At 47.7% G+C, this 11,518-nt stretch overlaps 2 protein-coding genes across 2 annotated transcripts; one reads left to right on the top strand and one right to left on the bottom strand.

Annotated features, from left to right (window-relative positions):
* Positions 1-5,652: 5,652 nt before the first annotated feature.
* mettl6 (methyltransferase 6, methylcytidine) lies at positions 5,653-8,350 on the bottom strand. The gene is made up of 5 exons (XM_037454104.2): positions 7,665-8,350; positions 6,948-7,082; positions 6,657-6,827; positions 6,383-6,524; positions 5,653-6,253 (listed from the first exon to the last, which is right to left on the bottom strand). The coding sequence occupies exons 1-5, from the start codon at positions 7,977-7,979 to the stop codon at positions 6,099-6,101; spliced, it is 918 nt and encodes a 305-aa protein (XP_037310001.2). The 5' UTR covers positions 7,980-8,350; the 3' UTR covers positions 5,653-6,098.
* A 147-nt stretch (positions 8,351-8,497) lies between these two features.
* eaf1 (ELL associated factor 1) lies at positions 8,498-10,730 on the top strand. Its single transcript, XM_037454108.2, is given in 7 exon segments — positions 8,498-8,638; positions 9,131-9,225; positions 9,335-9,471; positions 9,810-10,009; positions 10,378-10,499; positions 10,501-10,609; positions 10,681-10,730. Coding segments are annotated over 7 exon segments (816 nt in total). The 5' UTR covers positions 8,498-8,535.
* Positions 10,731-11,518: the final 788 nt, after the last annotated feature.

Raw genomic sequence — 11,518 nt, 5'->3', positions numbered from 1 at the left:
ACCAAGTGGGCATATTCTCTAGCACAGATGTCCCTGGCCCCCCGCCACGTGTCTGCCTTGGAGGACAGCCGGTAACAGGAGGACCTGTACTCCGTCCATCCCTCGGGACACTTGGAGGTGGGGGTTCCCAAACACCCCTGGGAGGTAAGCTCTAAAAATAGATTAAAAAAAACAAAAGCAAAACCCACATGAGGACTTGACATGAAACCCTGAGAGGCAGAGCGGAGATGGGACAGAGGTAAGACAACACAAGACAGACAGTCTTCTGGACCAAAGTGGGCCCTGACAGACGGACCCTAAAGACGTGTAAAAAGAAAAGAAAACTAACTCACCTTTTCTAAGTTTGTCGATCTCATTTTGTAGTTCGCCTTTTTCCACCTTGAGATTTGAGTTCTCTGCAGCGAGTCGGTCTCTCTCTTTAACTACTTCCTCCTTCTCTAAAGCCAGTCGGTCTCTCTCTTTAACTACTTCCTTCTTCTCTAAAGCCAGTCGGTCTCTCTCTTTAACTACTTCCTTCTTCTCTACAGACAGTCGGTCTCTCTCTTTAACTACTTCCTTCTTCTCTACAGACAGTCGGTCTCTCTCTTTAACTACTTCCTTCTTCTCTAAAGCCAGTCGGTCTCTCTCTTTAACTACTTCCTCCTTCTCTAAAGCCAGTCGGTCTCTCTCTTTAACTACTTCCTCCTTCTCTAAAGCCAGTCAGTCTCTCTCTTTAACTACTTCCTCCTTCTCTACAGACAGTCGGTCTCTCTCTTTAACTACTTCCTTCTTCTCTAAAGCCAGTCGGTCTCTCTCTTTAACTACTTCCTTCTTCTCTAAAGCCAGTCGGTCTCTCTCTTTAACTACTTCCTTCTTCTCTACAGACAGTCGGTCTCTCTCTTTAACTACTTCCTTCTTCTCTACAGACAGTCGGTCTCTCTCTTTAACTACTTCCTTCTTCTCTAAAGCCAGTCGGTCTCTCTCTTTAACTACTTCCTTCTTCTCTAAAGCCAGTCGGTCTCTCTCTTTAACTACTTCCTTCTTCTCTACAGACAGTCGGTCTCTCTCTTTAACTACTTCCTTCTTCTCTACAGACAGTCGGTCTCTCTCTTTAACTACTTCCTTCTTCTCTACAGACAGTCGGTCTCTCTCTTTAACTACTTCCTTCTTCTCTAAAGCCAGTCGGTCTCTCTCTTTAACCACTTCCTCCTTCTCTACAGACAGTCGGTCTCTCTCTTTAACTACTTCCTTCTTCTCTAAAGCCAGTCGGTCTCTCTCTTTAACTACTTCCTTCTTCTCTACAGACAGTCGGTCTCTCTCTTTAACTACTTCCTTCTTCTCTAAAGCCAGTCGGTCTCTCTCTTTAACTACTTCCTCCTTCTCTAAAGCCAGTCGGTCTCTCTCTTTAACTACTTCCTCCTTCTCTAAAGCCAGTCGGTCTCTCTCTTTAACTACTTCCTCCTTCTCTAAAGCCAGTCAGTCTCTCTCTTTAACTACTTCCTCCTTCTCTACAGACAGTCGGTCTCTCTCTTTAACTACTTCCTTCTTCTCTAAAGCCAGTCGGTCTCTCTCTTTAACTACTTCCTTCTTCTCTAAAGCCAGTCGGTCTCTCTCTTTAACTACTTCCTTCTTCTCTACAGACAGTCGGTCTCTCTCTTTAACTACTTCCTCCTTCTCTACAGACAGTCGGTCTCTCTCTTTAACTACTTCCTTCTTCTCTAAAGCCAGTCGGTCTCTCTCTTTAACTACTTCCTCCTTCTCTAAAGCCAGTCAGTCTCTCTCTTTAACTACTTCCTCCTTCTCTACAGACAGTCGGTCTCTCTCTTTAACTACTTCCTTCTTCTCTACAGACAGTCGGTCTCTCTCTTTAACTACTTCCTCCTTCTCTAAAGCCAGTCAGTCTCTCTCTTTAACTACTTCCTCCTTCTCTACAGACAGTCGGTCTCTCTCTTTAACTACTTCCTCTAAAGCCAGTCGGTATCTCTCTTTAACTACTTCCTTCTTCTCTACAGACAGTCGGTCTCTCTCTTTAACTACTTCCTTCTTCTCTACAGACAGTCGGTCTCTCTCTTTAACTACTTCCTCCTTCTCTAAAGCTAGTCAGTCTCTCTCTTTAACTACTTCCTTCTTCTCTACAGACAGTCGGTATCTCTCTTTAACTACTTCCTCCTTCTCTACAGACAGTCGGTCTCTCTCTTTAACTACTTCCTCTAAAGCCAGTCAGTCTCTCTCTTTAACTACTTCCTTCTTCTCTACAGTCGGTCTCTCTCTTTAACTACTTCCTTCTTCTCTACAGACAGTTGGTCTCTCTCTTTAACTACTTCCTTCTTCTCTAAAGCCAGTCGGTCTCTCTCTTTAACTACTTCCTCTAAAGCCAGTCGGTATCTCTCTACATTCAGGTTGCAATTAGACATCCTGGTGAAGTTGCCAGTTGAGTTTTTTTCTGACCTGTTACAAAACACTAGAATGGGAAACACAAGTTTTTTCATGATGTTTCACACAAAGTTTCACATACGTATTGTGGAGTTAGCATCGTACCGGTTCCCCTCGACAACAAGCCGATTGGACTTCTGTTGCAGAACATAAGAACATAACCAGTGCTGAGCATGTTGTGTGTGTGGGGGCAGGAGGAGGGGAGGAGTGGGTGGGGGGGGGTGTCTCCTGTTTGCAGACATTAAATATCCTGTTTGGATGATTTCACACTCACCATCACAATGGCTGAATAAGACATTGAGAGACAACTGAATGATGCACAGCAGGAAGAAGCTGACTCCCACCAGCGTGTAGATTGTTGACCTGCCGACTGGAAAGTAAAAAGACAAATAACATTAATAAAACCAACAACCAGTCCCACATACTTCCACACACGGCTTTATTGAGACGCTTGGTTTTTCCTACAAAGATCCAAGTTGTTATAAACTGGACTAGACTTAAAACCGCAATACAGTGTTTCCTCAGGAGCTTTCTGGATTATTTTTATGACTTCTGCATTAGAAGTGTCTCCTTTTCTCTGTAATATTCACACTAATGTGACTCGTGAGAGACTCAACAGCCTGTAGAACTTGTTACCATTCACGAAAAAATGTATATTTCAAAATAGGAAAAGAAATGCCCAAATTACCAAATTGCAGATATACGAACGCGTCACCGACCACAGGAAACCAAATCCGGCGTCCACAAAAAAAAACGACGAGACAAAAGACAGCGTTGAATGAACCAATCAGGTCTTTGGCGTGAAACGATAACTCCGCCTCCAGTTGACCAGCTGTCCCTCACAAAGTCAGGTGTGTTCTTTATGGATCTAAAGTGCTCCTTCTTAGGGGGTAAAAACTAAAGTCCACTGATGTTTATCGGTAAGACTAAGAAGAAGAAATGAGAGTTTTCAGCTGCTCAGAGACCAAGATGAGGCGAACTCACTGGTCCAACGACACCGAGGTGCTTCACCAAACGGAACCGGACATGAAACATGGTACAAACATTCACTCATTTACGCTCATGAGATCATCAGATGAAAATGTAAACGTGGAGGCTGAATACCTTCAAAACTCGTTTAAGACGCGCGTTGATGTATTAGAACGAATAGTTAACTTTGTTCTCTCAGACTTTGTTAACCAGACAAATTCTAATCACTACACAAATTCAGGCTTTAAATGATATTAAAATATTTACATTTACTGACTTATTTCACCTTTGCAAATAGAAGCAGCATCAGTCTCACCCTCATGACTCATGACACCATTAAGAGTAGTTCACGTTACACAAACGGTGCTAATTCCATCCTTCCGTATGTGGGCTGGTGTTTGTTTGAACACATTTCATCACTTCTCCACTGAAGGATGTCAGATAGCAGCAGACAAGCTGACTGAATAGTTTAAGTTCATTTCTTCATCAGCCACAATCACAACAAAAGAATCAAAAATGGAGTTTGTTACAAATTCAACTTTAAACAAACAAAATAAGTTATTATCATAATTAAAAGCTGTGTTCTCTTCGTCTTTCAGTGCACTTTGAGTTCTTGAAGACAATGAAGAGCATGAAAAACCTAAAGTCTAAACAGGTCGGATTCCACCGACACACACCACTAAACCACAGACACACACACGCCCCCCCCCCCACGCACACACAGACGCACATCCTGCTCAGCTCGTCTTCACTTGAAGGTGTTCGGGTCCTCGTGCTGGTCTCTGGTCTCTGGTCCGGGCTTCAGGGGCATGACTGGGCTTACTGGGCTTACTGGGCTTACTGGGCCCACGGTGCTGCTGTTGGTGTCGTTTTGTGCCTTTTCATCAACTCAGGACGACAAAGGTCAGTTTTCTAAAAAAATATTGAGAAAAAAAATAATTTTGGAAGAAGTAGTCAATCATGCTGTGAACTCTGTCTATTACCCAGAATGCTGATGGCTTTCTTTAAGTTATTTAAAGTAGATCAATAAGTCTAAACCCCGGTGCCTTTGTGCCCCCCTCCGGTGCTGCAGAGGCCTTAGAGGTCCAATACCCATCGAGCACCATCAACGCCGCCGTAGGCTCCTCCCTCCGGCTCCCGTGCCACGTCGTCTATGACGCCAAGCAGTGCGACCTGCAGCGGGCCACCTGGGCCCAACGCGGGAGCACATCAGAACCACTCGACGCGCAGCTGAGCGAACCCGGCAGGTACAGCACCACGGTGAACGAGACCCAGAGCGAGGACGGCATGAGGCACCGGACGGTGCTGACGGAGATCCTCCGCGTGGCGCCGCGGGACGAGGGAGAGTTCCAGTGCACGGCGGAGTGCGAGGGGGGGGAACAGGTGGTGGGACACGTCGTCTACGTCACTGTCGGAGGAAGCCGCGATGCCCCCCCCCCCCACATAGGGCGTGCGTAGTCACAGTTCATCTCATCTTGATGTGACTGAAGGTCCAAAGCTGCTGGTTAATGATGTTTGTATTAAATAAGGAACATGAAACAATTAAAATGTATCAGAGGACTTTGTGAATATTGGCTTTTATGCGGTTTAGCATCAGTTAGGACAGGATTCCATTCATATGGGTCCATCTCAGCGTGTCTCACATCTTCTGGAGGAACAGGGGGACGTTTAGACAGTGAAGTGATGCATCATTATTTTGAATAATTCCTCCATATTAAATGCAGTAACATTGACTTGCATTTGATGTTTACGGGTTATTTCTTACACAGATGGAGTCGTTTCGTTCTGGGTCGAATAAGATACGTGTTTTATAAAGTAAAACATGATGCTTCACACAATAAATCCTCCTGCCGGACGCGTTCATCTCTCCCCTCGATGTCTTCACACCACTTTTCTACTTGTGCGTTGCCACCAAAGATCGGCCGCAGGTGCAAAGCAGAGCGACGCGCCCCCCAAACAGGAAGCAGGTGGAAAGTCTGTCGCGTTTTAACGTCCCACCAAGAAAACTCTGCTCACTTCCTTCTTCTCTGGAGGGCTGTAGAAATGAGTCATTCCTGTCAAATCGGCTTCTTCACATTGGAGGGTGTGGTTGTGTGACATTCACTAGCTCTAAATAAATTAAACTTACCCCCCCCCCCCCAGAAAATATACTGGATGTGTGACTGCTGCTAAAATACTTCATTTAATCGACTTTCACTTTATGAGAGAAACGTTTCTTTAAGCCTCTTTGCGTGTTTGGTCCACGTTGAAGAACTGACGCTAAAAGCTGCCTTGACTTTAGATTTATTTTAAGGTTTTTTTTGGGGAGCTCAGATCGGACAATCAACTAAAAACCCCTTCATTCATGTTGACATACAAAGATGATGACATGAATTCACACAAAACGATCCCTGTGACTGAACACCAGGGAGAAGGAGGAGCCGAGTTTGAAGCTCTCAGACTTCTCGACACTCAGCAACTAATTCCTGTTCAATCACATCCGCCCACACGTCTCCACCTGGAAGAGTCCCAGTCGAAGCCCCGCCCCCCTCCGCAGGTGAAGGCGTGGGTTAATAAGTGGGATGAGTTATTGTGTGGGCCGCTGCTTTGCTTATCAAGCCGGAGACGTCTGTCCCCAGAGGAGACGTCTGTCCCAGAGGAGACGTCTGTCCCAGAGGAGACGTCTGTCCCAGAGGAGACGTCTGTCCCAGAGGAGACGTCTGTCCCCAGAGGAGACGTCAGGAGCCCATCGGGTGGCCGGGCTTGGTGAATTTGCTCTGCAGGAACACTCTGGGGACACGGAGGCCCTCCTTCTTGTTGACCGTCTCCCTCAGGACGTACTCGTTGGAAAGCGCCTGCAGGCCGGCGTCAGCGAACAGCTCAGCCAGCAGCTCTGAGATCAGAGGACACAAAGAGAGACATTGAAGGGATGCATGTCACCTCAAAATAAAGAAGTATTGAAGTTAAAATATCCAAACAGCCACAAACAGAAAAAAAGACTTCCCGGAAGTCATCGGCGGACCTTTGGAGAAGAAGTAGGACCTGGTTCCGTCTTGACGCACGTAGAAGTTCTCCCCCAGCTTGCTGCCGGCCTTAAAGCGCAGCATGGCGTGGTCGTTCAGGCCGTAGTCTCTGAACAGCACGCAGCCCCCGGGCTTCAGCACCTGAAAGACGCTCATATCTCACCACCAACTCATATTTAGGGCCACCAAAAACCGGATGGGACACACGCAGCGCAGCCTGCAGCCACTAACTAGACTGTGTGTGTGTGAGTAAGAGTCCGTCTGCGCCCCCACCCTGCTGATGTTGTGCAGAGCCAGCTGCATCTTGTCGGGGTGGATGGCCGACAGGACGAAGATCAGCGTGACCACGTCCACGCCGCCCTCCGGCACCTGAGCCCTCAGGTCGTCTCTGGTCAGGTCGCACTGGAAGGCGCAGCAGCGCTCGGGGCTGTAAAGAGGGTTACTCTGTGAACAGAAGGCCCGGCGGGTGGTTTCAGCAGAACCAGAAAATAATTTCTGAAGCGGACATTAGAGAGGGGGGGGGGGGGGGGGGGGGGGGGGGGGCGCTGATGGACGATATCTCACCTTCACAAAGTCAACAGCGCGCGGCGAGAAGTCACAGGCGTAAACAAAGACGTTGAGGTCGTCCTCCAACAGGGGGAAGAGGCAGTTTCCGACGCCGCAGCCGGCCTCCAGCAGCACCAGCCTCTGGGCCTCGAACTACACACACACATTAATACACACACACACACACATACATACCTATTTAAAATGTGTCATTGTGTTTCAGACAAAAATAAATCTATGTTTTTGTAGATAAGCAAAGAATCATGAAATAATACATGCTTTAAAGCAGTGGTTCTCAACTGGTTCTGGCTCCGGGACCCACCCCCCCCCCCCTTAATGAGAAGCCGCGACCCAAATCGAGGAACATTCTCAACTTCTCAAATTTATTCAAAATCAAGTTCATAAGCTGAATTTTATATTCAGGATGTTTAATTAACCTAAAAACCCAATGTCTCCCCCATATCAGAATGGTTTGACCCGAACGATAAGAAGTCCCTTAAATCACAGGATGATTTTTTTGTTTTATTATTATTATTTTTTATTTTCCCATGGAAAGGCCAGTGGTCCGCGACCCCCCAGTTGAGAATCACTGCTTTAAATGATGTTGGGTGGAAATGACAATATGCTGCTTTGACCCCGAGGCACTAACGGCTTTTATTCCACCTATTGGTCGAATGTTGCTGTTTCCCGAGCTTTTCCTTCTGTAAATGGGGTGTCAGGTGTTCGGACCCTCGCCTCTCTGCACGCCTCCAGCTCCTGGAACTCTCTGGTGGTCCAGTGTCGGTCCTTGAAGAAGTTCGTCGTGTTTCTCTTGTAGAACAGGTCCCAGTTCTTCTGAGCTTCTTCCTCTAACTTCCTCAGCTTGAAGCCGGACACCGGAACCCCGGAGCCGCCGAGTCGGTCCCGCTCCCCCCGGGATGGGACCCCGGCCGCGGGGCCTTCGCTCCGTCCGGGGTCACGTGGGGGCAGTTCGCCGTTGGACCCCGCTTCCTCCTTCGGGTGAGACGTTTGAATCTCACCGGCAAAAGGTTCCTTTCGCGACTGAGCCATGTTGCTTCCAGGAAGCTCTCTTGTCCTCCAGTACTCGTACTATTTAACCATCGATTGTTTAGAAAAAACAGTGAACGCGGTAAAATACGGGTAGTTTAAAAACATCTTGCGCCTCGGCTGACTTGCCCGTAGTTGACGTCCATCTTGTCCGTCAGTTAAATTCCTCCGTGTAGCAGTAACACATTTAATACTACCTGCTTTTTCTCAGAATGTTCCGCTCATTTTTCTGCCAAATAAAATCATGAATTATTTTATTTCATTTGTATAACTACTCGACGTTTGTTTTCCCCTAAATGTACATTTAACTGAACGACGCAGAAAACCGTGGACATTTCCGGTGACATTTGATCAACGGACCGAGACCGGAAGAGGCGCGGCCGAATGCTGAACGGCTTGTTGTGCTAACGCTTAGCCACAAACGGCTAACTGACTTATTACACACTTGTATATTTATATCTCATCCCTCCTGAAGCGACAGAACGGCTCTTCGGAACTTTTTTTAAACACAAATGTGAATCGTTTGCGCCTTTTTTGTTATTTTTAAACGGACGGAGACATGAACGGGAGCACGAACCCGCTGCTGGACAAAGAGGAGCATGTTTTGAAGCTCGGAGAAAGCTTCGAGAAGAGGCCCAAATCCTCCTTCCACACAATCCGATGTGAGTGAGATGGTGAACGGTGCACATGCAGGACCACCTGTGTGGGATTACCCCCCTCCCCGCTGTACGCCCCCCCCCCGACACTCCCACTTATGATCAACGATCTGTAAACAACAACAACAACAATGATGGCCGACCGCCTGTAGCTCCTTAAAACCTGCTGCGTGTCTTCACGTAACAAAGAGGATGTGACACAGGGGGGGGACAATGAGGTGTGAGTTTGACGTTTACAGGAGTGTCCTCACGAGCTGCTTGATCACGGATCAATAAGTGAAACAGAATCACAGTAAAGCGCTGAGTCACAGAAAGATCAACGTGTTACAGGTTATTTTGCTGTGTGATTTCTGTGGTAAATTTCGAGAAACGGAGCAATGACATTTCTCCTTAAAGATGTTTATTATTTGTTTACACACATACGTCAGATACGTCATCATCACACGTTTTACATCTTGAAAGCGATGTACATTCACAGTCTGTCCGTTTTTTTTTTAGATGACTTCAAACCCGCGTCCATCGACACGAGCTGCGAGGGCGAGCTGCAGGTCGGCAAAGGAGACGAGGTCACCATCACCTTACCTCACATTCCGGTGAGGATCCGCTGGTTCAGAAAACGTTTGCTTTTAGTTCCCGTTGGTCACGAATCCACCAGACGATCAAGCTACGGAGCTTGTGACTCACGTGTTGCTGCTCCTGCAGGGCTCCACGCCGCCCATGACCGTGTTCAAGGGGAACAAGCGGCCGTACCAGAAGGACTGCGTGCTCATCATCAACCACGACACCGGGGAGTTCGTGCTGGAGAAGCTGAGCAGCAGCATCCAAGTCAAGAAGACCAGGTGAGGGGGGGGGGTCGTTTCTCTCACATTCTCACCTTTGCTTTGGCTCCATCGTCTGGACGTTGGTTGAAAGTGACTCATCACTTAAAGTCAGTTTTTAAATGTGTGTGTGTGTGTGTGTAAAACTAAAGACACGCCTCTTCAGACTTCACCTCGACTAAAAACACTAACAATATTGTACTTATAATGTCTCTTCTATAACAAGTTGTAAATCTGCTTATTTGATGAAATTACACTTTCTTCTGAGTTTGTTCCCTTCTGGTTGAAATGCATTTATTGTAAGTCGCTTTGGATAAAAGCCTCAGATAAACAACACGTCATGTGACCTAATGTTTCAGGGCGGAGGGCAGCAGTAAGATCCAGGCACGGATCGAGCAGCAGTCGGTTCGGTCCAGCCAGCCCAGCGCTCCGTTCCGGGCCCCCACCAAGCCCGGGGCCGGGGTCAAGGCCTCCCCGTCCCCCTCCAAGGACAACCCCTCCCCGTCCCCCTCCAAGGACAACCCCTCGCCAGAGCCGCAGCTCGACGACATCAAGAGAGGTACGACGCGCCGCCCTTTGACCCGTGGGTCCGGCATCGTGTGAACGCCTTTATTAAGATGAGAGGAGAGATGAGAGGAGAGGAGAGAGGAGAGGAGAGATGAGAGGAGAGATGAGAGGAGAGGAGAGGAGAGAGGAGAGGAGAGATGAGGAGAGAGGAGAGGAGAGAGGAGAGGAGAGAGGAGAGAGGAGATGAGGAGAGAGGAGAGGAGAGGGGTAAGGTAATATGAGAGGATCTAAAAATAAAAGAAGAACAAGATGATACAATAATCCATTAGTCTCGCAGGAGGGGAACTATTTTTATTAATAATCATAAATAAAAACGCTGAATGGCTGAGCGGTGTTTCCTGATGACGTTGGCGTGCACAGAGCTGCGTGCCGAGGCCGAGGTCATCGAGCAGATGAGCAGCAGCAGCTCGTCGGACTCGGGCAGCGCGTCGGGAAGCGCCGACGACGACAGCAGCAGCGACGGCGAGCGCGACGCCCCCCCCCCCGGCCCCCCCTCCCCGACCGCCCGGCCCGACCTCCCCCGGCCGCCAGCCGGCCTTCAACGGGGCGGGCGAGCGTCCGGCGGGCGACAACCAGCTGATGAACACGCTGAGTGAGTTGCTGCTGATGAATGCTCCTCAGTTTAACTGCACCTTTGTTAATGTTCACTTTCCATGTGGTCAGGAAACGACCTCCAGCTCAGCGAGTCGGGCAGCGACAGCGACGACGACTGAAGCCCCCCCCCCCCAGTGCCCCCCCCCCCCCCCCCCCGTGTCTCTCCCTCTGATTCTACTTACTGATGTGATTGTTTTTAGTATTTGTCTCACGTTGGCCGGGCTGCAGCTTTAAGAGTGTATTTTTTATTAGATGTATATTTTTTTTGTATAGCGAGACTTTAGAGGACAAAATGAGCCGTTTGGGGACATTGTGTATAAATATAAATATTAGAGTGCAGACACATATTTTGTGTACGTGGAGCAGCTGGTTTTATCAACTTGTTTCATGTGTTTCTGTTTTACTTTTGTCTTTTAATGATGAGAAAAAGGAGAATGTCGAGTTCGCCTTCAGGTCAAACTCTTCAGTTTGTTGACCCGAGTCGCCGATGAAAGGATGAACACATGAACACATGAGTGTGATTCATTCACAGCATTGAGCTTCACTCTGCGCTGCTTCTCAGAGCTTTGAACTACTCGTGTTCATCAGAAACCAAGGACATCAACGCATAGTTAGAAGTTGGACTTCTGTGAACACCAGCAGGAGGTAGAAGAGACCTTCAGTCCTCCTCCTCTTCATCATCATCATCCTCATCATCACTGTGTTAAATCACATTATGATGGAGTCCATTAATAATGGAATCATGTGATGATGAGTGTGTTTAGTATGTAGTCATCACTTCAGGTATTAAAGTGAATGTGTCATCTTCTGCCAAAGAGAGGAGCTGCCCCCCCCCCTCAAATTACGTATTGTATTATTAAACCATTCATTTATTATTATCATTCCCACCACAGGTGTTTTATTCACA

The sequence above is a fragment of the Pungitius pungitius genome, chromosome 11, assembly GCF_949316345.1.
Source record: "Pungitius pungitius chromosome 11, fPunPun2.1, whole genome shotgun sequence".
Classification (NCBI taxonomy): Eukaryota; Metazoa; Chordata; class Actinopteri; order Perciformes; family Gasterosteidae; genus Pungitius; species Pungitius pungitius.
Note: the sequence above shows the minus strand (reverse complement) of the source record. Positions and strands in the feature narration are given on the sequence as shown.

What these genes read in the sequence shown, in the direction of transcription:
- mettl6 (XM_037454104.2), bottom strand. Translation starts at nt 7,979, where the DNA reads ATGGCTCAGTCGCGAAAGGAACCTTTTGCCGGTGAGATTCAAACGTCT. An exon ending in AGCTGGAGGCGTGCAGAGAG is followed by an intron (nt 7,083 to 7,664) that starts GCGAGGGTCCGA and finishes GTGTGTGTGTAG; the next exon opens with TTCGAGGCCCAGAGGCTGGT. An exon ending in GTCCTACTTCTTCTCCAAAG is followed by an intron (nt 6,254 to 6,382) that starts GTCCGCCGATGA and finishes CTCTGATCTCAG; the next exon opens with AGCTGCTGGCTGAGCTGTTC.